Source organism: Eublepharis macularius, chromosome 4 (genome assembly GCF_028583425.1).
Source record: "Eublepharis macularius isolate TG4126 chromosome 4, MPM_Emac_v1.0, whole genome shotgun sequence".
Taxonomy (NCBI): Eukaryota; Metazoa; Chordata; class Lepidosauria; order Squamata; family Eublepharidae; genus Eublepharis; species Eublepharis macularius.
This window is the reverse complement of record NC_072793.1, coordinates 142,262,559-142,285,900: the sequence shown is the minus strand read 5'-3', so window position 1 is coordinate 142,285,900 and position 23,342 is coordinate 142,262,559. Positions and strand designations below refer to the sequence as shown.

General features: G+C 39.8%; 1 protein-coding gene across 2 annotated transcripts; it reads right to left on the bottom strand.

Moving 5' to 3' along the window:
• Positions 1 to 1,152: 1,152 nt before the first annotated feature.
• On the bottom strand, positions 1,153 to 22,861 carry UBA3 (ubiquitin like modifier activating enzyme 3). 2 transcript variants are annotated; one of them, XM_054978641.1, is made up of 18 exons: positions 22,831 to 22,857; positions 22,591 to 22,635; positions 19,716 to 19,836; positions 18,465 to 18,545; positions 15,915 to 15,997; positions 14,660 to 14,740; positions 9,192 to 9,235; positions 8,095 to 8,159; positions 7,388 to 7,543; positions 7,203 to 7,305; positions 6,760 to 6,873; positions 6,461 to 6,514; positions 4,661 to 4,697; positions 4,503 to 4,584; positions 3,067 to 3,167; positions 2,892 to 2,955; positions 2,754 to 2,808; positions 1,153 to 1,875 (listed from the first exon to the last, which is right to left on the bottom strand). In XM_054978641.1, the coding sequence occupies exons 1-18, from the start codon at positions 22,848 to 22,850 to the stop codon at positions 1,787 to 1,789; spliced, it is 1,395 nt and encodes a 464-aa protein (XP_054834616.1). In that variant the 5' UTR covers positions 22,851 to 22,857; the 3' UTR covers positions 1,153 to 1,786. The 2 variants fall into 2 exon arrangements, with proteins under 2 accessions (XP_054834616.1, XP_054834617.1); XM_054978642.1 differs by lacking the exon at positions 22,591 to 22,635 and having other exon boundaries at positions 22,831 to 22,861.
• Between the last annotated feature and the right edge of the window lie 481 nt (positions 22,862 to 23,342).

The following is a 23,342-nucleotide window of genomic DNA, read 5'->3' as shown; positions in this document are numbered from 1 at the left end:
ATTTATACCCCACCTTTCTCCCCATTGGGGACCCAAAGCAGCTTACATCCATCATGCTCCACCATTTTACCCTCACAACTTTGTGAGGTAGGTTAGACTGAGGGTGTAACTGGCCCAAGGTCACCCAAAAAGTTTCCATGGTAGAATGAGGATTTGAACCTGGGTCTCCCAAATCCTAGCCCAATACTTTTAAACACTACACCATGCTGGCTCTATTAATACTTGTTTTTAAGTGTACTTTTGCCTGCCCAATCTGTTTCAAGACTACTAACCAAAAGGTCCTACAAAAAAATTCAGTACAACTACACTGTAGCCTAACCATCTTACTGTCTCTCTTTCAAAGGGGAATGGATCATAGCACAGAGGTAAGAGCATCTGCTTGGCATGTTAGGTCCTTAGCATCTCCACTTAAAAGGATCAGGTTGTAGGTGATGTAAAAGCCTGGAAACCAGCTGCCACTCTGACCACTAGACAATATTGACCTTGATGGACAAAAGCGTGACTCGATATAAAGCAGCTGCATGAGCCATTTAACCATCTCAAGTCTTGTTAATGAGTGGAGATGTTCAAATAGTTTAACAGTTTATACTTCGTACTTCCTCCCAAGGCTATTTTAAGGTCTTAGAGGGCGGGGAGCATGATTACTCAAATGAGAAAGAACACTAGTTGTTGCAAAGTTTGTCTTGCATTTGCTCTGTACAAGAGGCTGTTCAATTGCTATCTCTGCTGCTCCTAGCATACCAAAAAAATGAAGGGCTCAAGAGTGAACATAAAGGCCACACAGCAGGAAAAAACCAATTCTTTATGCCAATAGCCCAGAATAATAAAATTAAGCTATCCTGCAGAAATTCATGCACATCTTCCCTCAAACTCCAATTTCCCCCTCTCAGGAGGCAAAGATTGTCAGAATTTTACATCATGATTTTCAACTTAAATTTTCTCAGTATCATAGTTCTTATAGGCAAGGACTTTGGAGTCTCGCATTCAAGAATTAGTTAAAATGCTTACTAAAAAGAAAAACTCTAATGGTTTCAGAGGTTAAAGGATAATTTACATCTTGGTTGGTTTTCACAGGATTATGTTTGACTTTCCCCCCATTTTTGTAGTTATGCCCACATCTTAAAAAGGCATAATAGACATGTGCTAACAGACTAAGGCATCTTTATATATTTTATTAATAAATATCCTAATAGCAAATCACCAATATCAGCGGGCAACACCAAGCTATTAATAGCTATTAATAACTGCAAAATACAAAGTATTTAATTTTCATGTACAGATGTTAAAGTACAGTCTTCCCGGGTTTGGAAAAGTACAGAAGTTTTGGCAACACTTAATATCTGACAAATGACTCAACTATATTAAATAAATGATCAGATGTGTATTTATCCTACTGCCTGTAGTCTGAATATAAGAATTATATACAGACTCTAAAATGTAATTTAAAATCTTAGTTTATCTTGTACATTCAGAGGGCTTTGAATAATTATTAACCATCATAAAGTTTCATCATGCAGAAAGGAGTGTTGGCATTTTAGTGTACATACAAGTTGAAAATATGGATTATTGCTGTACATCAATGAGCATTTATACAAATAACATCAACCAAATATTGGTTTTCAAATACAGTTCTAAAATGGGACTTATTTATTCAGGGTAAAAGTCCACAACTGCTTGTAGTAATAAGGATTGGTCAGGGTAACTTGTCTTTCTCCAGGGCACAATAGTAGTTTTACAAGGTGTGCAAGTCTTCTTCAGTGCACATCGACATCACTTCTATTGATTATCAAGTAGTGAAATGTAGTTTGAAGAGCAAAGTCTGTGGTGTAGTGACATCTGCGACTGCAAGTTCTTGACCATCAACAAGTCCCAACTCTGTAACAAGAAAGCACAGCATTTCAAAATCACTTCGATAAACTATGAAAAGTGTACAACTGATTTAACATAAACAGCAGCAATACTCAAAAAACAGCAGAGAAACATTTCAATCTTCCAGAATGCTCTACTGTAAACCTAAGTCTGAATTCTTCAACAGAAGAACTTCAAAGCGAGACTCTCAACACAAAATTGCTGAATCAGAATTCATCAACAGGTTTAAGCCAGGTGCTCAAACAGTCTCACAATTCTGCCAGTACCTCTATAGGCTGTAACTGTTTGCTCTAACAAAAGCAGCCTGTGTTATCAATTACAATTGATAGCAATGATTATTGTGCTTTTGTGTACACTTCTGAGTTCTGCACAGAAATGTTACAAACCAGGACTTCCAGCCCACTGTTCACAATTTTTTCTCTCTCAGTACACATATGAAGAAGTGGGCTTGAACACACTGTAGCATATGCTGTTAAAAGGGTAAGTCTTCAAGGTGCTACAAAACACTTTTTGGTTTTCTGTCAACAGACTAACAAGGCCACCCCAGTGGAATCTGAACACAAATCATTCAACTCAAAATTTTAAGAAATTATGAAATTTGAGGCTAAGACCTGATGAACAAGCAGAACAATGTATTTAGTTCTACAGCAGTACAGCATACTGCATATTTCCACAGAACATTATCACATGACTTCATAACCAAGACCCCTAAAGCCAAGTTACGTAATTTCACATGGAAGTAAAACTTGGAAAATGGACAGATTTCCCTTATGATCTTAGAATAGCAGGACTATATACAGATACATTAAATATTATAGGCGGTTTATGCATTATTTATTTTATTTAGCTGTATGTCTCAACGTCTATATAATGTTTAACATTACCTTTTAAAGTTTTTGAAAGATTTGGCCTCGTTCGTTCTTCAATTGAAGTTACTGACTGGAAAAAAAAACAGTTTGCTTGACTATATTTAAGATACAATATATAATACAAACAGTGAAAAGTTAGTATGTATAAATCACCTGTAAGTAAAGCGTTTTATTCCTCCCATACACTGTAGCTGTTATTGCTGGAGATTTCATTTGTCTGTTCAGAAAAACAGAAAACAATAAAACAGTATCCCTAACCTCCTGAGAATTAGTGTGTCTTCAGGATCTAGGTTCAAGGATTTACAGATCAGATTCTTTCCAAACTTACAATGAAGCACTGTTTATCAAATAATCCAAGACTTCCTGCAGTTTAGCTGATGGAGAAAATTCTATGTTTTGGGGGAGCTGGCTACAAGCCAGACAATTCTCCTGCAAAACAATAAAAATAATCAATATGGCAAAAATCAATCAAGAATCAATGAAAATTATTTATTCAGAAATTAATACATCTAATTCAAGATATAATTTTTGCTTATTTAGAAAATTTATATACCACTTCTCCAGACACTTGCTCAATGTGCATTTCAACCAATAAAACAAAGCTATTAAAACACAAACATTAAAAATAAAGTTATTAAAGGCATTAAGGAATTACATAAAGATGTAATATTTACCAGATCCCTGAAATTGATGGGACACTGAACTGAGCTTAAATTCAGGATGAGGTAACATGAATAGATTGTGATAAGGTATGTTAGAACAGGGGTAGGCTCTGACTGAAGAGCCAGAAAAAGGCAACATTTCCTTGGGAAGATGTAAGTGCACCCAGCAAACAAAACAGAATGGGTGAGGGAAAGAGGTGAAGGATATACTTGACCAGACGTGTTTGTAGCAAGCCAAGCATTACGGCTGCTGTCAGCATCTCAGGGATTCATCTTTGCCTTAGCTGGTGGTTGTGCAATTCTAGATAATGACAGGCATAAACCATGCCTGTTGCCTTCTCCCAGACAGCTAGCTCCAGCAGTGCTGACAATGCCTCCGTTGTCTGGGTGGAGGTCTGGGTGGCCAAGTAAATGGTCTGGTGTGCTGCAACTGGCATGCTTATTTGGGGTTGCCTAGCCATGTCTTAAAGGATTTATCAAAGTAACAGAACCCTTATCATAACTGTATTACACAATGCATATCCTGCTTTTCTTCTCTGATGTAATAAGAAATACACAAAACACATTCAGAATCCAAAGCAGAAAGCCACCATATAAAACCCGCAGAAAGTTCAAATAAGGCGCTGGGCAACCTTTGTAAGGAGAGCATTCCATAGGCAGGGACCTTAATCAAGAAATCCTCACTCCCATATTCTTTCTAGAGCAGATGATCCATAGTCAAGCTCTCTAAGGATGCATGGGAAGAAAATGCTCCCAAAGCTGCATTACTAGCATCCTGAACTGAACACAGGAAAAAAAAAACAGGATACCAAGTGTATCTGACGGAATAAGAGTTATTTGAGCTCAATGGCCAAAGTTCAATAGGAGGCAAATAGAAGTGTTTTATTCTAACTGCAGCTTCTAAACAATCATTCCACATAAACCATGACAGTTTCCTGGAGTAACTAATACATCAAACAAGCAAACAAGGTACAAGAATTAACAAGATTACTTCTTTATCTAAGCATTTGGGAATTACAGAGTATAGCTCTTTTTAATCAACAGAGGACCAAGAATGAATATAACCATCTTTCAATCTAAGAAAGTATTTTGCAGCACTGACCTTCCTTTCAGCTTCAAATGTGTATGTGTAGAGACCGTCTACATCATTGAAAACTAAGTAGTTGTTCAGAGGTATGTATGCACTGTAACAAAAAAAAATCTATTAGCATTTATAAAGCAACATATTTGCTAAAAAAACTTGATTTGTAAACAAGTTACCTTGTAGCTATTTTAAAAACTTCAGTGGCACATATAGCTAGGGACAGAGAGAAACAATGTGAAAATTCAAGAGGAGAAATTGAAGATCATCATACATTTTTAAAAAAGTAAAATTACCAGTATGTATATAAGTATTCCTGAAAGTTATGCTGTATGGCAAATTTTTTATATGCAAGATAACTGGATTCATCTAAAACGTCATAAGGCAACTGAATCATGTGACGATTACTAGGATTTTGATATTAAAGCTCATTTGACCAGAGGCCTTAAGCTTATAGGCTTATAAACACAGCATGTCAGCAATTTAAAACAATGTGCAGCGTTACATAGCAACAGGTAAAACAAAGTTCAAGAAAATAGATTACATAATCATCACAAAATCACTACCTTCACAAGGTGTAAGGCAGTGAGTAATATAGTTTAAAAATACAATATTCCCTCTAAGCATAATATATATATATATATATATATAAAATTTATAAAACTTGTAAAATATATAAAGCAAGAAGATAGAAAATAATAAGATACTGACTTCTACAATTCCAGAACCTCAATTTAAATTTTTAATATAAATCTGAAAGCCCTGTAGTAGATCATGTAAGTAAACCTATCATTTCTTTTGTGGTTAATACAAAGGAATGTTGTTAGATATTTTACCACAAGACATGTTATTTCTGGATCTGAGTCTACCAGCAATGGGGCTATTACCCAGGATTCCAGGGGAAGTGATATTTACACAAAACAGGAATTATCCTGTTTTTTGTTACCCAAAAGGACTTGGGACTACGCACTGATGACAGAACAATAGATCATCCAGCATCTCTATTGCACTGGACACACAATCACATAGGCCAGGGGTGGGCAAATTGCGGCCCGCGGGCCACATGCGGCCCGCTACAGAGTTTTTTGTGGCCCGCCACGACAGTCAGAAAAATCCGCCTTGAACCGAGATTTCCTTCATTCCTACATTTGTCTCATTAAACTGATTCTAAAATTAAATGTGCTTGCAGCTACAGATGATATGAAATTAGCACAATAAATAAATTGAATAAAACTACCACTATTTTATTTAATTTATATTTATTGATTTTTATGATACAATTTATACCTTTTCTGAAATGCAAAGTTAACTAATGAATGCAATCATTTTAAAAGGTGCGGCCCTCCGCTAACCTCCGCTCCCGCAAAGTGGCCCCCGAGCCAAAACAATTGCCCACCCCTGACACAGGCAGTCCAAATAAGGAATTTTGGCAAAATGTCTATACACATACAGTTACTGCACAACTGAATAGCATATTGATCTTACATCATTTTTTCCCCATTCAACAGTCTCCAACAGGTAAAATTCTTTTTAGACTAGGGGTTGAATCCAACCAGCTTTTCAGATGGTGAAAGAGGAATGAAGGGTCCACTTTGACCACCTAAAACACTATGCTGAAGAACATGGGACCTGCATGGACAAAAGTCATGGGGAAATGGGGTCTGTGGGTAGGAAGGGAACTGGGTCGGAATAAAAAACTGGCTGGATCCAACCTTACCAGTTCCCTCCAATTCCAACCATGGTTATTTAGAAATAAATCCCATTATTTTCAGTGCAATGCATTTCTAGGCAAGTCTGCTCAGGAGTGTCAATGATTTTCTTTATACATTTATAACTTGCCCATCATCCAGACACACACAGCCCACATATGGAAGAAATAGCACAGGGAGAACATACTTTTAGATTGGATTCCTAGCACTACTATTACATACATAATAAGGGAACAGACACACCGACACACTTATTTTTGACTACTATACCTGCAATGACAGCATTGGTAGAAGCTACTGCTGGAATGATTCGCTTTACAACCCCTGCATGGGAAGGAAAAGAAACTTTTAAGTAATTGCAAGATGCTAGAACACAATACCATTCTGAATGCTAAAAATTAATATAGATATTAACAAAAATAATTACAAGGAAAATACCTTCTTAATTTGGTAACAGCCATATACATCAAGACACACAGGGAAAATAAACCTAGAAACTTACATTTTTCACAAAAATTTATCAACTATCAGAAGCACTAACTGAAAAGACAACTCTTGTAGTTTCTCACCTTGTGTAAGCCTGTAGGTTAGTCCTTTAATATTAAATTGTGATGCCCTCTCTAAAGACCTCTCATAAATCCATTGTATATGCTCAGGATCATCTCCATCTAAGGGAACACGCTCTACAAGAAATTTAAAATTCATCTTTGTTTAGTTTTGAAATAGCTCTTCAGAATTGCAGTATGGCACAAAATATTGATTTGTTTAGAACATTGTTTTTAAAAAGTGACCAACGTATAAATTTTTCAAGAGGCTTAGTTATTAAAATAGTGATTTCTGCAAAAGAAAATTGAATAAAAATCAGAAAACTAACAATAGGCATAGGTAGGAGGGTCTCTACCATGACATTTTTATACAACAGTATGTAGAGCAAGAGAAATAAAGCAGACCAGGACTTTTATTTTATCAGACTTCCAATTTAGAATAGGCCTATAGATAATTTATTAATTACCTCCAAAAGGTTGTTCCTTGGGCCACTGCAATATCCTGACATACTCAATACAATGTTCTGGTAGCCGAGGCATTGAAGCAATTGTACACATAGGAAAATTTACCTGTTGAAAACATATTACACAATGATTCAACATGAAGTTCACAAGAGCAGCCCAATTATGAAGTGTCACATCTTTTAACTACCTGAGGTGGATAAAGTTCAAGTGTACATTCAATACAAGCTGTCATGCCTGGAATAATCACACGTGCATTTCCTTTAAAGCCTTCAGTTCCTCCATCAATCAAAGGTATGATGGAACCTGGATCCAACACCCCATCTTCATAGTTTAAAAGTGACATCTATAGAGGGAGGGAAAAGAATGTTTGGAAAATGAATTGCATAAAGTTTATTGAATTAAGTAAGGCCCTTCCCCTCAAAATTGCTAAACAGCATGTTCCTTATCATATAATTTAAGATGACAAGCTGAGTCTGACCCCTCTGAAAAACTGCAGCATCTACTGCACTGGAAGACAGTTTTTGGTTTTTTTGGCTTCACAAGATGTGGCAGCAACACTTATTAAAGCATTTAATTTTCTAAATTAAAAAAACACGTATGTGCAACTTACTTGGATTCAGGTTTCAGTGAGCTAAACATGCATACAGACCTTCCAACAAGTGAATGAATGTGCATCTTATTTGTACTGTATGGTGCCACTATGATTACAGAGCCTGACCAATCACTGAAAAAATCAGTTTAACAACTACACTCCCAACCTCTAGATTACTTCTTTGTCAACAGCATGTGCACTCGCACACGCACTCGCTCTCGCGCTCTCCCCACCCCCCCCCCACCCCACACACACACTTTGCAGCACTGACTGACTACTTTTGAATGATTAAAAATATTTACCAGCATGCCATTTATCCATCTTCTTGCAAGTATTGAATCCAAACCACACACAACTATATGAAATTCTGGAAGAGAACAGAGCAATATGTAATCAACATATATAATACTCAACATGGCCCCATCTCTGGATACTTAAATCCATGGCTCAGAGCCATGTACAGAGAGAGAGAAGATATTTCTACAAACTTAGCTTGCATAATTATCAAAAAGCTTAAGAAAACTGTTTTTAAAAAAAAAACCATAACCAGGAAAGCAAAGTTTCCACTTGTACAGAGGCCACACAGCTGCTGGCAGCTGAGAGAGAGAGAAACAAAACTTGGAGACAGAGAAAGGAAGAGGCAACCAATGCAACAATTAAGAGAGGAGGTTGCACCAAGAAGATTGTAGCTGGAATAGAGGGACTGGAGAAGGGACAGATGGACAGTGGAATGGGAGGGAGGCAATGGTGGCACCACAGCAGCAGGGAGGGAGCAGCCAGTAGGAAAGAAGGCAGGGAAGGAAAACTGGAGGAGAGAAGTAAGAGGCAGCAGCAAAGAAGCATGAGGAGCAGCAGGGGGAAGTGGGAACCAGCAAGGGATGGTAGGAGGAGGAAGTGCAGCCATGAGTGTGAGCCAGACAGGTGACAGTGGTGATGGATTGGTAACAGGGTGGGCAGCTGGGCTGGCTGGTGAGCAAGAGAGCAAGAAGATAGAGAGGGCGGAGAGGGTGAGAGACAATGTGGCTGCATAAATTGAGGAGGAGGCAGAAGTGGGTAGGGAAAAGGGATGGAAGGGGCTGGGGAAGCAAGAAAAGCAGGGCAAAAAGCAAGGGTGAGGGCTGTGGGGGGATCAATATAAAAGTATGGGATAGGAATCTCTCCACCCTATAGGTCTCATGGTAATACATAATGCTCTTGCAGAAGACATTCCATTAGATGATAATCCTGAGACTGTTATATACACATATTCCTCCTCTAATACAACCCACATGTTTTTAAATAGGAAATGTAATTTTCAAGTTCAGACTAGTTTACATCATTTTATCTTTTCTTTAAAACAAACCCACTCATCTAAGCCAATATAAAGTAAAAATATATCATTTTCACGATAGCCACCTACGTCGATAGAACGATTCATCCAGGTCCTGAATCTTTTTATAATGTCTGTAAATATATGCAGTAAAGGTCATTAACAGAAATAAGCAATCTAATTTTGGCTAGTTGTCGAAGTCCAAAATCTAACATGTGGTCAAACCCTCAACACAAAATGCTTTCATTTTTAACTCCCTCAAAATTCTTCCTTCAGAACAGCTTCAAGACATCCATTTCCCCCAAAGTCACTGGTTCCAAGAGTACAAGTGTTAACTTTTTTCATCTCCATCTTTAGATACAGCCTAAAGATAGCTAGGAGAAACTTGTCCTTTGAGAATCCAATAATTATTTCCCTCAGAACTTAAAAACAAGCACACCTGATCACCTCTCATTATTTGAGAATACGAACAACCTGTGTTAAAGCGACTATTATACCAAAAGAAGTTGGCTCTACAACTGAATGAACATTTTGGAAATGAGGGAAGGAGAGCTCTTGAGCGTGGAAGATTTGATACTTATGAATGTAGAGAGATGTGTGCGCTTCAGGTTTCCGATGTCAGGGCTTGTCGCTGCCGCCGCTGGGCGGGGCCCCAGCTGGGCTGGCCCTGACATCAGAGGGGCGCCAGGGATACTGCAGGACCCTGCTCTGTGGAAGGAGGGGCGGTATACATCACCCAGACTCCCTCTCAGTCCACTCGCTGGCCTGCTCAACCTGGCCTGCTTACCCTCTGCGTCCTCCATCATCTCCTCCTTCCAGAACTCTCCTCCAAGCCTCCACTCTTGCATTGCACTGCTCTCCACATCATCACTCCTTACTCACACCCACCACCTCAGAGCTCTTCCTAGCCACCTTATATAGGGCTTCCTTTCCCTGCCCCACCCTCCTTCTAGGCTTGTGCCCTCTCCTGACTTGGCCCAGCTGTGCCTTCCCTCAGGTGTTTCCCTCCTACCACTAATCCCTTCTTGGCTTCCTTGCCTTGCTGGCAGGGTGGGGTTGAATACGAGCCATCCCCAGCTGAGGTCTCCCTGGCCTTGCTTGCGAGGAGCTGCCCCAGCCGGCTTCTGTGCTGCTGATCATGCCTGGCCTTGCTCACGAGGAGCTGCCCTGGCCAGCTTCTGGGCTGCCTGCTCATTGATGCTGGGTGGGGCTACCCATCTCCTCCCCCAGAATGCCTGTGGCAGCTCCACCTGGAGGGGCTTGGCTCCTAGCACCTCCTGAGCCAGGCTGCTGTCCTCTAGCCAGGGTGTGGCTCTGGGCTGTAGTGGCTGCTTCTCCTCCTTGGAAGGTAAGGGCTCTGTTTGGGCTGTTGCTGGGTCCCTATTCCCCCTGCCTTGGCCCTTTTCCTCTAGCCTGCTTAGCCCCCTCTCTTCCCCCTGGGGGGTGGGACTAGCTGGCTTCTCCCTGCTCCTTCCAGCCTTCTGAGGCTTTGGCCTTTCGCCCCTTCCCCCTGGGGTAGGCAGGTTCTGGCTCTGTTTGCTAGACAGAGCGGTTGAACTGCTGTCTCCCGGCTGCCCCCTGCCGCTGCCTGTCCGGGGGCTGGGCTGCTGACCCCGGACATCCGATTCAGGTAAATTACCCAAATCGGACCCAATCCGTAAAGATTAGGGATATCCGAATCGATTCAAAAATCCCTAATCAAAGCTTTCCGAAGCATTTGGAATGCTTCAGAAAGCTTAGGGGATGAGTTTAAAGGGCCCTGCCGCTGCTTGTAAGCAGCGGCGGGGCCCTTTAAACATCATCCCACCCCACCCCCACCCCCACCGACCTTGGCAGCGGTGGCTCCAGCTCCTCTGCCGCTGTGCCGCCACACCGTCGCCTGAGCCTGTGGGGCAGTGGGGAAGGCCGCCGCCGCCGCCGCCCCTTCGTGCCCCTCAATTAGCCGCAGCATGCCGGCGGTCATTTGAAGCACAGGAAAGGCCGGAGTAGGCGGAGAAAGCCCTTCCTGCCCCTCAAATGGCCGCCGCGGCAAATTGAGGGGCAGGAAGGGCTGGCGGAAGCTCCGGCCTTCCTCACCGCCCCGCAGGCTCAAGCGGCGGTGCAGCGGAAGAGGAGCTGAACCGGCTGGCTCCAGGCCGTCGCAGCCTTGTGCTGCCGCTTCCGCTGCCACCGCCCAGCTGTCAGACCCTCCTGCCAGGTAAGTGGGTGGGGGGTGGAGGGGTTGCCCCGGGGGGGGGAGGTGGGGGGGGAGTTCCCCCCCACACACTTCGGTATGCTCCAAATATTTACAGAACATACCAAAGCAAGTAAAATACCTTAATTCCGAAGCGGCTTGCTGGAATTTCCGGATTTCCCCCCGCTTCAGATAAACCCGAAGTGACCTGGCCCTGCACACCCCTATACATAATAAGCAAAATATGCTACAAAGTAAAGTTTTAGATTTGGTATTTATAATAAATAATAAAATTAGGTTAAGAGGTAAACAAATTAATCAAAATAGCAACTTATGAGGCTAATACTTTCCAAAAATGAGTAAATGTTGAAACCAAAATATGTGGAATTCCCCCCTCAGATAGAGCTTATATCTAAAGGTCATTCCTCGGTAATTTTTTAAGATACAATTTATTTTTGATGGAGTGGGAAATTCTTATCTGCCAGTTTATTTACATATCTTCTTAAAGTAATTGTCAACTTTCTCTCCTTCTTCTTTTCTTCATTTTTCTTTTTTTGTGAAACATCACTTCTTTCTTTATGAAATACCATGTTTCCTAGTAATTTTTTATTATATTGTGTGCAAAACTGTCATCAATTTGCCTTACATATAATAACCAAAATAATATCAAAATAGCAACTTGGGATGTTAAAAGGTTTTTAGAACGAGCAATTGCTGAAACCAAAATATGTGGAATCTTCCCTTCAAAGTTAAAATTTAAAAGGTTTTTTCTTCTTCTCCCTGTTGGAAAATCATTTCTCTCTTGTGAAATACCATGTTTCTTAGTAATTTCTTATTACTTTGTGTGCTAATGGATTCATATATTAAATATATAATAGCTTAAGTTTCTTACTTAAGACTAGTTTACTAATTGCTAGATAAATAACCAAGTAAAATGAGTTAACTCATTGCTGACGGCAGGGAAAACTTTTTTAGTAGTCTATATATTTGATTATTTATATACTTTCCTAGAGTACTTGCTAAGTTTTTCTATTCTTTTTCTTCTTTTTGCTTTGTTTTGAAGTATTATTTCTGCATATAGTCTTTATTTCTGCATATAGTCTTTATTATATCTTTTTAATTATGATTTCTAATGGATCAATATATGAAATATATAATAGGTTAATCTACTAATGTAAGACTAGACCAAATTTTAACATACTAAGTCAAGCAATAGAATTAATATTAAATAATTTAATATTAAATCATAATTTAATGTGGATACATAACATACAGATGTTTATAGTTTCATTCATGCCGAATCCTCAACAATAGGTGGAACTATAATTTGTATTGCTTTGGACTAACTGCTTGGAATTGAGGAAGGGGTGTAAAAAATAGTTCAAATATTTTACTTATATTTTGTAGGAATCTCACTTTATTATTATTATTCAATGTATTTCACAGTATACATAATCTGTTAGATTTATTTAATAGTTTTCTGTATAAGGTTCTATGCACTATTAATTGTTCTTTCCTACTTCTTAAATAAAATCTTTTAACAAATTTAAAAAAAGATGTGTCTGTGACAGGGATTTGGCCTGTATGGGCAACTGTCTGAAGCAAAGCTTGCAAACATTATGCACTGTTTAGGCAGGCCAACAGGTAGTGTAGGGGAGGTGCACAAAGGCACCACCAGCAATATTAGAAAGTACCGCTGTGCAGCCCTGATGGGAAAAAATCAGGTTGCTATGCAGAAGGATAAATCCAGACATCCAAGGTAGCTTTTTAGAAACAGTGCCTATTCCACCTGTAGTGCCAGCACTAGCCAGATAGAGATCTGGGATGCAGTGCATGGATGAGATGGTGATACTGACAGGAAGGGTTTAATATATGAGGCACCATGGAATATTTCAAGATATGAACAAAAGAGACATCCGTCATCCCCTTTAACTTAAATAGAACCAGACTGTTGCCACTTATTATCAGAAAGAGTAAGCATCTGCTCTTAAAACAAATTCTGAGGGGAAGCAGAAGAGACCTGAAGAGTACCTAGGGTCAGGACAACTCATCCTTTAAGGATGATGGGTTAAATGGTATAAATAATTTGGATGGTGTTATGAGAGAGGATACAAAAGCTGGCCTTTAACTGAATCCCTAGGATCAAACCCTAGGAAGCTAACTTTTTATCCAGAAAGAGCAGGGCCATAAAACATTCATGTGTGATACTGTGCAGAGATGAGCTAACTATTTGCTCTAGTGTTATCCTCAGCTAGAAAGATGACTTCTGATGGCCAATAAAGCCAGAGACAACAGGCACAATGTGCATGGGTGACAGGCTGGCAGAGAGGGCCCATGAGAGAGGTTTCCCCAACTCAGGATTGGGGGGGGGGGCGGTCCTGCCCTGTGTGTATGCTCATCCTGGACCAGGAGCTAAATGGGATGAAGGGGGCATCTTGCCTCAGTATCCTGACGTATCCAGGTAACCTCAGTGGCTCTCAAGTTAATTTAGTTAACCTGATTAATGTTTAATTAATATTTTCCCTTTTTTCCTTTCCTTCGCCTAGCCTTTGTGTCATGGCATTACCTCCCTTGCATTTTCTGTGCGCCACAATATATATTTAGTATAGTACAGTATTTTTCTTTGGTTAAAAAGAGGCTATGTCAAAGATTCTTCCTCACGTGAAAGGAAAGCTTGACAAATCAGTTTGCTGGCAGCAGGAACCAAAAGATGTATAGCCAAGGGGAGAGAGAAGTGTGAGGTTTGCCTTCCTATACTTAGCAAGCATATACAACCTCCCCTGGACCATAAAACATGGGGATGGGCTAGAACTTGACAATGACAATGTACCAGGAAATGGAAACTGTTTAAGACAACCACAGGGCTAAAGGGGGAATGTGCATCACAGGAGTGCTCGTAAAAGTTTACACATGCAAGAAGTCTTCAAGCTAAGATGGGAGAGCTGGAGTGCTTTGCATTGAAAGTTCAGGTTTTCTATTTATATGACCAGCTTTTTTCCCATATCTCTTGAACCCATTTAAACTATGTATTATTAACCAATGAAGATGTTTCTTGATGATTTCAATACAAAACCTCTTCCAATCAAGGAGTGAGATTGAGTGGAACGTGTCACCTAAAATCTGATTACATAAATCCACTCTGGGTTTTTTAAAAACCTCTTTTTCTATTAAAGAAGTCAGGCTGTCTCACTGCTTTTCAGCTGATATTTCAAATTAAGCTGATATAAGGGGATGGGATTGCTGCCAAAGGTGGGTTAGCTCTGCACATTCATTTTTTAAATTTCTCTGAAATAACCTAGCAGAATTAGCCCATGCAAGTAGAGCGAGAAGCAAAAGATAGAGTAACCAATTGGGAGGGTGGAGAGCAAACAATAGCAAAGGATACGGTACAACAGCACAATTAGGAATTCGACTATTTAGAAATTCAGCAGCAACTTCTGCTTTAGGCCGCCCAACATCTTTAGGTCTGCAAAAAACAAAATGTGTTAGCTATCCAGATCAGTCTCTTGCACAAAATACACAAAACTATACATGTTACAAGCTCTTCTGCAACAACCACGAGTTTCAATCAGAAATGATCATGGTATTGGAAATCAGTGCTTCTATTGGAGATAATACTGAAACATCTCTTTCTCTAATTTTCCCTTCAGTAAACTGTGAACTCCTCACACACAGAGTGGTTTTGAGCCTCCTGCTTTCCAAAGCAACCTCAGTTACAAGCAGTGAAGCTCTGGGTAATTTCAGAAGTGGCTTCTGGTGCAGCACAAATAACTGCCACCACAATCAAACCCAGGAAAATAGTGGGGCACAGAGAGAAATGTTGGTGTGTAGCCACACAAGGAGCACTATGAATCACAGCCGCCATTTGAAAAATGCCATATACTCAGCATTTACCTTCCCTTCCCATACAACAATCTAATTTGTATTGCTATTTGACAGATGGGAAACTAGGGCTGTTTCAGATGTCATGAAGTAATTCTCATGGACAAGCAGTCCTCTCCCCTCTGCATGCAGAATACTGTTAAAGTTCCTTGATTTGGGAAGCTTTGAATCAAACTCTAACTTGTCATTAGGTGCAGGTGCAGGCATCTGACCACACTGGAGCTTGATTCAGAATCCCCGTCTCTGGGGATGAAACAAACTTCAGTTCACCTGGGTGCCTATATTTGTATATACGGGCAAACTGGAGCTTAACTGAAGAGAACAAGCTGCACTGTTGCCTGTGGGAAGCAAACAGAAGTTTATCATGACATCTGAATGGGACCTAATACTATTACACAGGGCTCCACAGGGTTACCCAAGCCACTTCTAGTGTCTGAGAGTGCTAAAAAAGTTGCAGTGTTTTTCACCACAAGGAAATGTGTCCTGCAATAGTGAGGCAGGAGAAAGGGGTAGGAGAGCAGGCAAGCAATAACAAGATACAGAGTAAGTACTAAGGTGTGCAGGGAGACTTCGAGAAAGCATTTGGAATTAGTGAAGTCAAAGTAAGTTCCTGATTTAGTATTAAAATGTCATTCACGAATGTTCTTGCAGAGGATGCAATGCACTGAATTCTGTTTTAATTAATGGAGGCTGCTTGAAGCTGAGAGCAGCAGTTTATAGCTTGTACCCAAATAAAAGTCTTAAAGTGTACCACTTACCGAAACAAAAACTGTCTATTCAAATTAGATACATCAATAGTATCCATATCAATGACATGAATCTGTCTAAAACCAGTCAATGCCTAAAAAACAGAGACATCAAAGTTACAAAACAAAGTAGAATGTTTGTATAACCAGATCCGTTCGGATGAATTTACTGCTTCTGAAACATTCCAGTACCTGTAGGAGTTTGTAAAGGTACCAAAACACTCTGCAGTTATATATTAACAGGAAAAAATTGCTACCTGAACTGACAGTTGCAAAAGAAAAAAAAATACAGCAGCAGAGCACTGCAAGCCATTTTCATCCCATTAGTGAATCTCCCTCACTTACTTAAGGTATATGCTTTCCAAGAAAATAACCGGGCGGCTATATAAAGCTCCATAAGCTATACCTTCCCTAGTTACGTTTGACAGATCAGGGAAAACACACCCAGTGTAGCACCAAAATTCTCTGGATGCACTTTGTATTTTTCAGGCATTTATACTCTGATCTGTTCAGTATCAGCATACTTTATTATAATGGATAATACACATAATCCCAACTCAATTTATAAATTGTGTTTGGATGAAGCAATGACTTAGCGAAGATTAGTAAAACTGATACCAGCATCTCTCTACTACCCACACCATACAGAGACACATTTGGCTCCTATTCAGCATGAGGACAACATGCAGAAATTAATTTTTGAAGAAATCCTCCCAATGCTGCAGCTTGCTATGACACCTGATATCCTGTCTCCAATGGTCAACAAAGCCCTGGAAGAGTGCAAGGAACAGAGAACTGGAATTGGCAAAAAAAAAAACAGATCAGAAAACATAGTTAAGATCCATGCCATATTGTTGAGAGCCAGTTTGGTGTAGTGGTTAAGAGCACAGGACTCTAATCTGGAGGACCAGGTTTGATTCCTCACTCCTCCACTTGAAGCCAGCTGGGTGACCTTGGGTCAGTCACAGCTTCTAGCTCTCTCAGCCCCACCCACCTCACAGGGTGTTCTATTGTGGGGATAATAATAATATATTTTGTAAACTGCTCTGAGTGGGTGTTAAGTCATCCTGAAGGGTGGTATATAAAGCTAATGTTATTATTAATTATTATTAAGACAACACAAAAGTCATTTAAATTTTTTGCCAACTTCTGTAAAAAAAACAAACCCTTAAAACTACAACACACTGTGCATACGCTACTTGGGAAATTTTAGAAATTCTCCAGATTATTAATGGGATGCAGGTGAAGGGGAATGCAGAAGCAAAGCAACCCATGAAACAATTTAAAAGCCAAAACAGGAGGCATCCACTCATCCTTAACAATAATGTAAAATGACAAGAAACACATTGTTCCTTGATAAGGGTTTTGCAACACTGATCAAAAGTCAAAATCTCATGCAAGCCAGTTATGTGCTTGAGGACTCATAATGGAAGGCAAGAGCCAACAAGAAAGGCATCGCTATTTACTGGCCCTCAGAAAAATGGGTTAACAAGCTAAAGAGAGCCAGTTTGGTTGTAGTGGTTAAGAGCCTGAGACTCTAATCTGGAGAGCCAGGTTTGATTCCCCACTCCTTCACTTGAAGCCAGCTGGGTGACCTTGGATCAGACACAGCTCTCTGACGCTCTCTCAGCCCCACCCACCTCACAGGGTGTTTTGTGGTGGGGATAATAATAACATATTTTATAAACTGCTCTGAGTGGGCATTAAGTTGTCCTGAAGGGCGGTATATAAATCGAATGTTGTTGTTGTTGTTGTTATTATTAAAGGACACAGAACCAGCTCCACTAAAGTGATTGCAAGAGTGGCTGGCCAAGACACAAAGAACGTAAAAAGATGTAATGTGCCAAACCATCTTTCTCTCAGAAACTGGCAGTATATTTTAAGGATGTTTCAGATACAGCTTGGCAATTCTAGAGTTGCCCACCCCACACAAAGTTTGTACGTTTGTGGACAGATTTTGTGCTGTCTTTGATCTTAGTTATAGTCAACTAAAGTTGTTCTTGATATCCCTGGACCTGGGGGACTCAGAATGGACAGGAATGAGCTATAAGTCTCATATTTATTTCAGTGGACAAGGCCAAATGGAAGTTTTTTTTCTCATTATTACCTTGCAGTTTGTTAGGATGAATTAATTTGACAGGGGTTTTTTCACTTCAAAATAACTGGCAAATAACAGAATATCTGCTGCTGTATAATGTATGCAAATCTCTGCAAATGCACAAAAATTACAGCGGCAGCCAATTTCAGCATCAACTTGTAAAAATCACCAATGTACAGGGATTATATATTAGATCACATATTAGATCACAAGTGTTTCTATACACTTTATAAATCATATTAAATCTGTGTTAAGTGCATATTTTATTCTATATAATTTTGTATTTGTTTTTATTTGCATGTGGGATTTCCTGTGACTTGTAGGTGCTAAAATAAATTATCAATATGATATTATATATGAGCAAAATATTTCAATCATGTCACTCTCACAGCTCAGTATCCAGCGCACAAACACATGCAAAACGACATCTTCTCAGTGAACTATAGAGAAATAAAAATTGTTACCAGATTTTTCAGAAGTTCACATCCTAATCCTCCTGCTCCAATAACTAGAACTTTACACGTGTTTAACAGAAAGTCAAGAGGCTGTAAAGAACCAAGATAAACAGTTTGTTGAAAAAAAGAAAAAACAGTAAGACTTCTAAGTAGATTCGTGGAATTTATTATATAGGGCTATGTTATTTAAAAACTGTGAAAAGCAACAGAATCCACTGTTGAAATTATGTGAGTGCCATATTTAATTTGATTAGTAGAGATAATCCTTCAGTGACAAGCAGTAATTTGAATTTTGCTTATACACATAATAGATATAGTAGTTTAATTTTAAAAAAATAAATCAAACCATGATCCACAGAGGCAGACAATTGTTAAATGTACGTGGTTTAGCACATACAAGAAAGAGACATTTCTGTCCATTTTATTTTTTGTCTATGCACTCTTTAAAAACTTACAGTGAAATCCTAAACAGAGTTATTCCAGTCTAAGTCCACTGAAATCAATGGTCTTAGACCAGAGTATCTCTGTTTAGGATTTCACTGTTAATCCCTGAATCAACTATGTTATGCAACCATAATCTAAGTAAAAAGCTAATGCCGCTCACAGCTGACCTGCAGCATCTACAGAAATATCTAGCCATTGAGCTTTGAAATAAAATTTAGGAGCATCCCCAGGTTCATGTGAACAAACATCAAAAAAGTCATATGTTGTGAAAAGCCCAAGCAGAAGGGCAGAGAAGGAACTGGCAAACATGAGAAAGGGGCAAGAAGAGAACACAATGTCCCCAGATGTGTGCTTCCTATCCTTCAGGTAGTGTTACATTTGTATCAGGCCTTAATCATAACTGCATATACTTGATGGATCACATCAATCTCAAAATAATTCAACACTACCTTAACAATCTTGTTTATACCAAATGTCTTTCTGTAGCTATCATAGCTTTATTCTTGTAAACATGAAACAGTATTTTGTCCAATGTATACCCTAAACAGGATTTTGTCCATCCAGTCATCTCTGACAGACTTTTAACACTTATACAGTAATTCATGTACAGTATTTCGCTGTGCAAGGCTACTTAAAGTTATGTAGAAAACTAATTGCTTAACTGGGTCCCAGTTGGCTGTGAAAAGCAGGCTTATAAATGTTTTAAATAAACTCAAAAAAGTGTGCACCTGCAGTTTCACTAAACTCATTAAGGGCAAACAAACAGTTTACAATACAATAGCACAAACATTTGTATTTAAAATAACTATTTCTCACTTGAGTGCCTGGCTCGAAATCAGGGTGTGTGAATGGTCCAGATCGCTCGAGGAACTTCTTTACATGGTTCCAGCGACCTTCCCAGTCTCCATTGTCCCCACACCCACCATCAACAGCCATTCTGCACAGAACATAGAAATTCAGCTGCAAAAACCAGTAGGAAAAACAGAACACATGCACACAAAGCAGTATATCTGCAAGCTTACACTTGCCTGCTAAAAACCAGTTGTCACACAGGACAAGTTTTATTCTACACATAACAAAATGTATGTGAAATTCTGGGATCATATAAGCTGCTTGGAAGTTAATTCCACTATGTACAAAACACAAATATTCTCTCAATTAAAATTAACTTAATGGTAAGTCATGACAAAAATAATTTGGAATCGAGAATATAGCTACAATAGCTTCCCTCTTAAATATAAACATAGCCTGAAGTTTCAGCTTTGCTGACCTCAGACAAATATGTTAATACTTTAAAAATAAACAAGTCAATAATATTCTTTCAAGCACACTTTTTCTAAAAACATTCAGGAGATAAAAGGAAAAAAGCAAAATGAGTATTTCACTAACTTGTTTTTCTGATGTGCTGTATTTACATACACGGCTATACATAGAAGACCAATATACCTCTTCCGATAAAAGAGGAAGCTACACCATTGGCAGCTGTAATATGTTGGTAGCAGTAAAAAATGTTCTTTCCTTAACAGTTCATTCAGGGAAGTCTGTAGCTTGCTTCATGTAAACCTTTCCATTGGAAGCAGCACAAAATTTATATTTGTTTATATTTTCCAAAAAGGGAAACTGTGTGCCCAACTGTTTGGTCTCTGAATGCTGATGCCTTATCATTAACAATGCACTCAAAGATTTAGCAAATTTCTGATTTGAGCTTGAAAAATCATTGTAACTCATCCATAGATTTCTCTCTTATGCCCAATTTAAGTTTCATGGTTTTTGGAAGAATAGTTATTGACCCTTGTAGCAGAGCTAATTTTAAAACATTTACAGATGTACGTTTCAAAATATGAATGGTGTTATAGTAATTTATTTTAATACTTCTTATAAAGGAACCAGAACTTCCATCTGTAGGAAACTAGTGAGTGGCTTTTAACAACAATTTACAATACTAGAAAAGAGCAAGAGTCCAGTAGCACCTATAAGACTAACAAAATTTTGGGTAGCTTTTGTGAGCTGTGACTCATGAAAGCCATACCCTACCACAAATTTTGTTAGTCTTATAGGTGCTATTGGATTCTTGCTCTTTTCTAGTGCTACACAGACAGACTAACATGGCTATCCATCTTAATTTACAATACTGTTCCTGCCAGGGTTTTCAACAACAAGAGCTCCTAAGAAGTCTTTTGTTCAGCAGGGAGAGATTTACCACTCAACTCTATGTATGTTTAATTGGAACTAAGCTCCACCAGGTACAATGGGCCTTACCCCCACATAGACATGTACAGGAATTTACATTTAATCGTTTTTTTAAAAAAATCACTTATTACTCTTTCTGTATACAGTCCCAAGCTCTGTCCATTTCAATCTTGCTTTACTCTCTCTGTACAATCCTTTATTAATACACACTCAAGACATTACCATCTCATTACCTCCTATAACTCCCACACTCAAACCTGCACTTCCTATTATCATTAACTCTTAAGTCTCTGAACCTGTAAAAACCTGCCAATGCTTTATGAGCCATTAAACTTAAATATATTCAATCCAAGTTCCATATAGTAGGGAAGTGAGACTTTGAAGAAGCACTTTTAAAGCTATTCAGGGAATGTTTGTTGCCTATGGAAAGAAGCAGGGTCAAAAAGAAGGGAAAGGGGGATAAGATTCTAGCACATCAACAGTGAAACAAGTACAGTAGAGGCTCACATTTTAAGTGATACAAAGTCTTTGGATTCTGGATTTTAACATTTTCCAAGAGCCAAAATAACTCTTTGACACCTAGCTTCTCAGCCACCGGCAATAGCTCTCCTACACCATCATTGCCAAAAAGAAAAAGCAACTGGGAGCACAGATCCGTGGCCCTACATATATGTTCTGCCAATTATTCCCTTCTAATAATCATTCAGCACAGTATACTGAATGGGAAATCCTTACCCCTCACACCATTTCTAACAATTACAACATTTCAGATTTCAGGGGCAAGATTACACTGTAAAGCAGTTTATTTTAACTGCGTTTTAATAATAGCACTGGTGAAGTTAACATCACAGATCAAATACACCTTTCTATCTTCAGGATGAACAGTGATAATGATAATAATGTGGTCAAGCAATCACATAAACAGTATATGGCTTTAAAGCCATATGAAGCTGCAACCTTGCTGACATTAAGCATATATAGGGCTCATTGGCATCTAGATTGGAAACCTTAAACTCTGTGATGAAAGTTGAGATTAAAATGCAATAAATAAATTTTTCTAAACAAATACATAAAAGTAAAACCAATAAAAGTGGCAGTTCTCTGACATTTGCAACGGTATGGCAACAAACACAGGATTTATTGCCTCAGGAAAAACTCGATGCAAAGAAGTTGGAGCCAGTGTGGTATAATGGTTGGCGTGCTGAACTAGGAGCAAAACCCGATTTGGCCAGACTCTCTCTCTCTCTCTGCCTACCCTACCTTACAGGGTTGTTGGGAGAATAAAATGGAGGCGTTTCCCTGAGCTCCTTGGACGAAAGCAGAGTTAAAATAAGAGACAGCTAGAGTGGGGGGAGAATAGGTGCCCGTGCCTGAAACACAGTGGGGCTGAAAGGTCCTGCCCCCCTAAATGGCAGCCTTGCCACCCATTAAGCTTAACGGGGACCTCCCCCTCCTCTCCTGGCCCTTCCCCTCCCTCCCTGATGCCCTCCCCCGCACTGACCCCATCTCTCTCTGCCGCTCCTCTAGCCTCCTTCTTTTCTTCTCCCTAAAAAGAGAGAGAATAAAAGAAGGGTCAGTCACCGGGTCAAGTTCGCGTTCCCGCCACCGCTAGCGAAGGCGGACGTGGGAGAGGGGAGGTCAGGGACCCCCGCCCCCAAACAAGCCTCTCCGCCCAGGAGCCCCTTCAAGGCAGCCACGGCAGGGGGAAAGGAAGGCAGGCAGACGCAGCGCGGGTACTTACGGCTCCTCACCATCCGCCATAGCCGCTTCGCCCGCCGGCCTACCCACAATGCACCGCGACTCCCCCCCCCGGAGTCTATGGGGCGGGCGTAGAGATCAAAGAACAAAGAGTGGTCCACGAACTACTTCCGGCTTCCAGTCGAACACCCCCCCCCCCATAGGCGGGGAGTTATTTTTAAAAAAAGCGGTCAGCCGGGTCCACGAATCCCTGCGGAGAAACAGGAGTCTCCAGGCACCTTAAAGGCTATTTTTGCAGTCTTCTTCGTGAGTCACATCTCACCTGGCGCACAGAAACAGGCAGAACTAGAGCAACTCCTTAGTCCTTTAGACTACCCTCCAGAACAATCAAAACATGGCAAGAGCGTGCTTTTATTAACCCTTTCCCTGCCAAAATGCTCCTGGAACACTATGGAACATGGTGGAACGGGCACTAAAGAAATACTAGTACCATAAAAAACAGTGAGAAACATTAAAAATACCCGAGAACAAGATTTTATAAATGAAATCACTGAA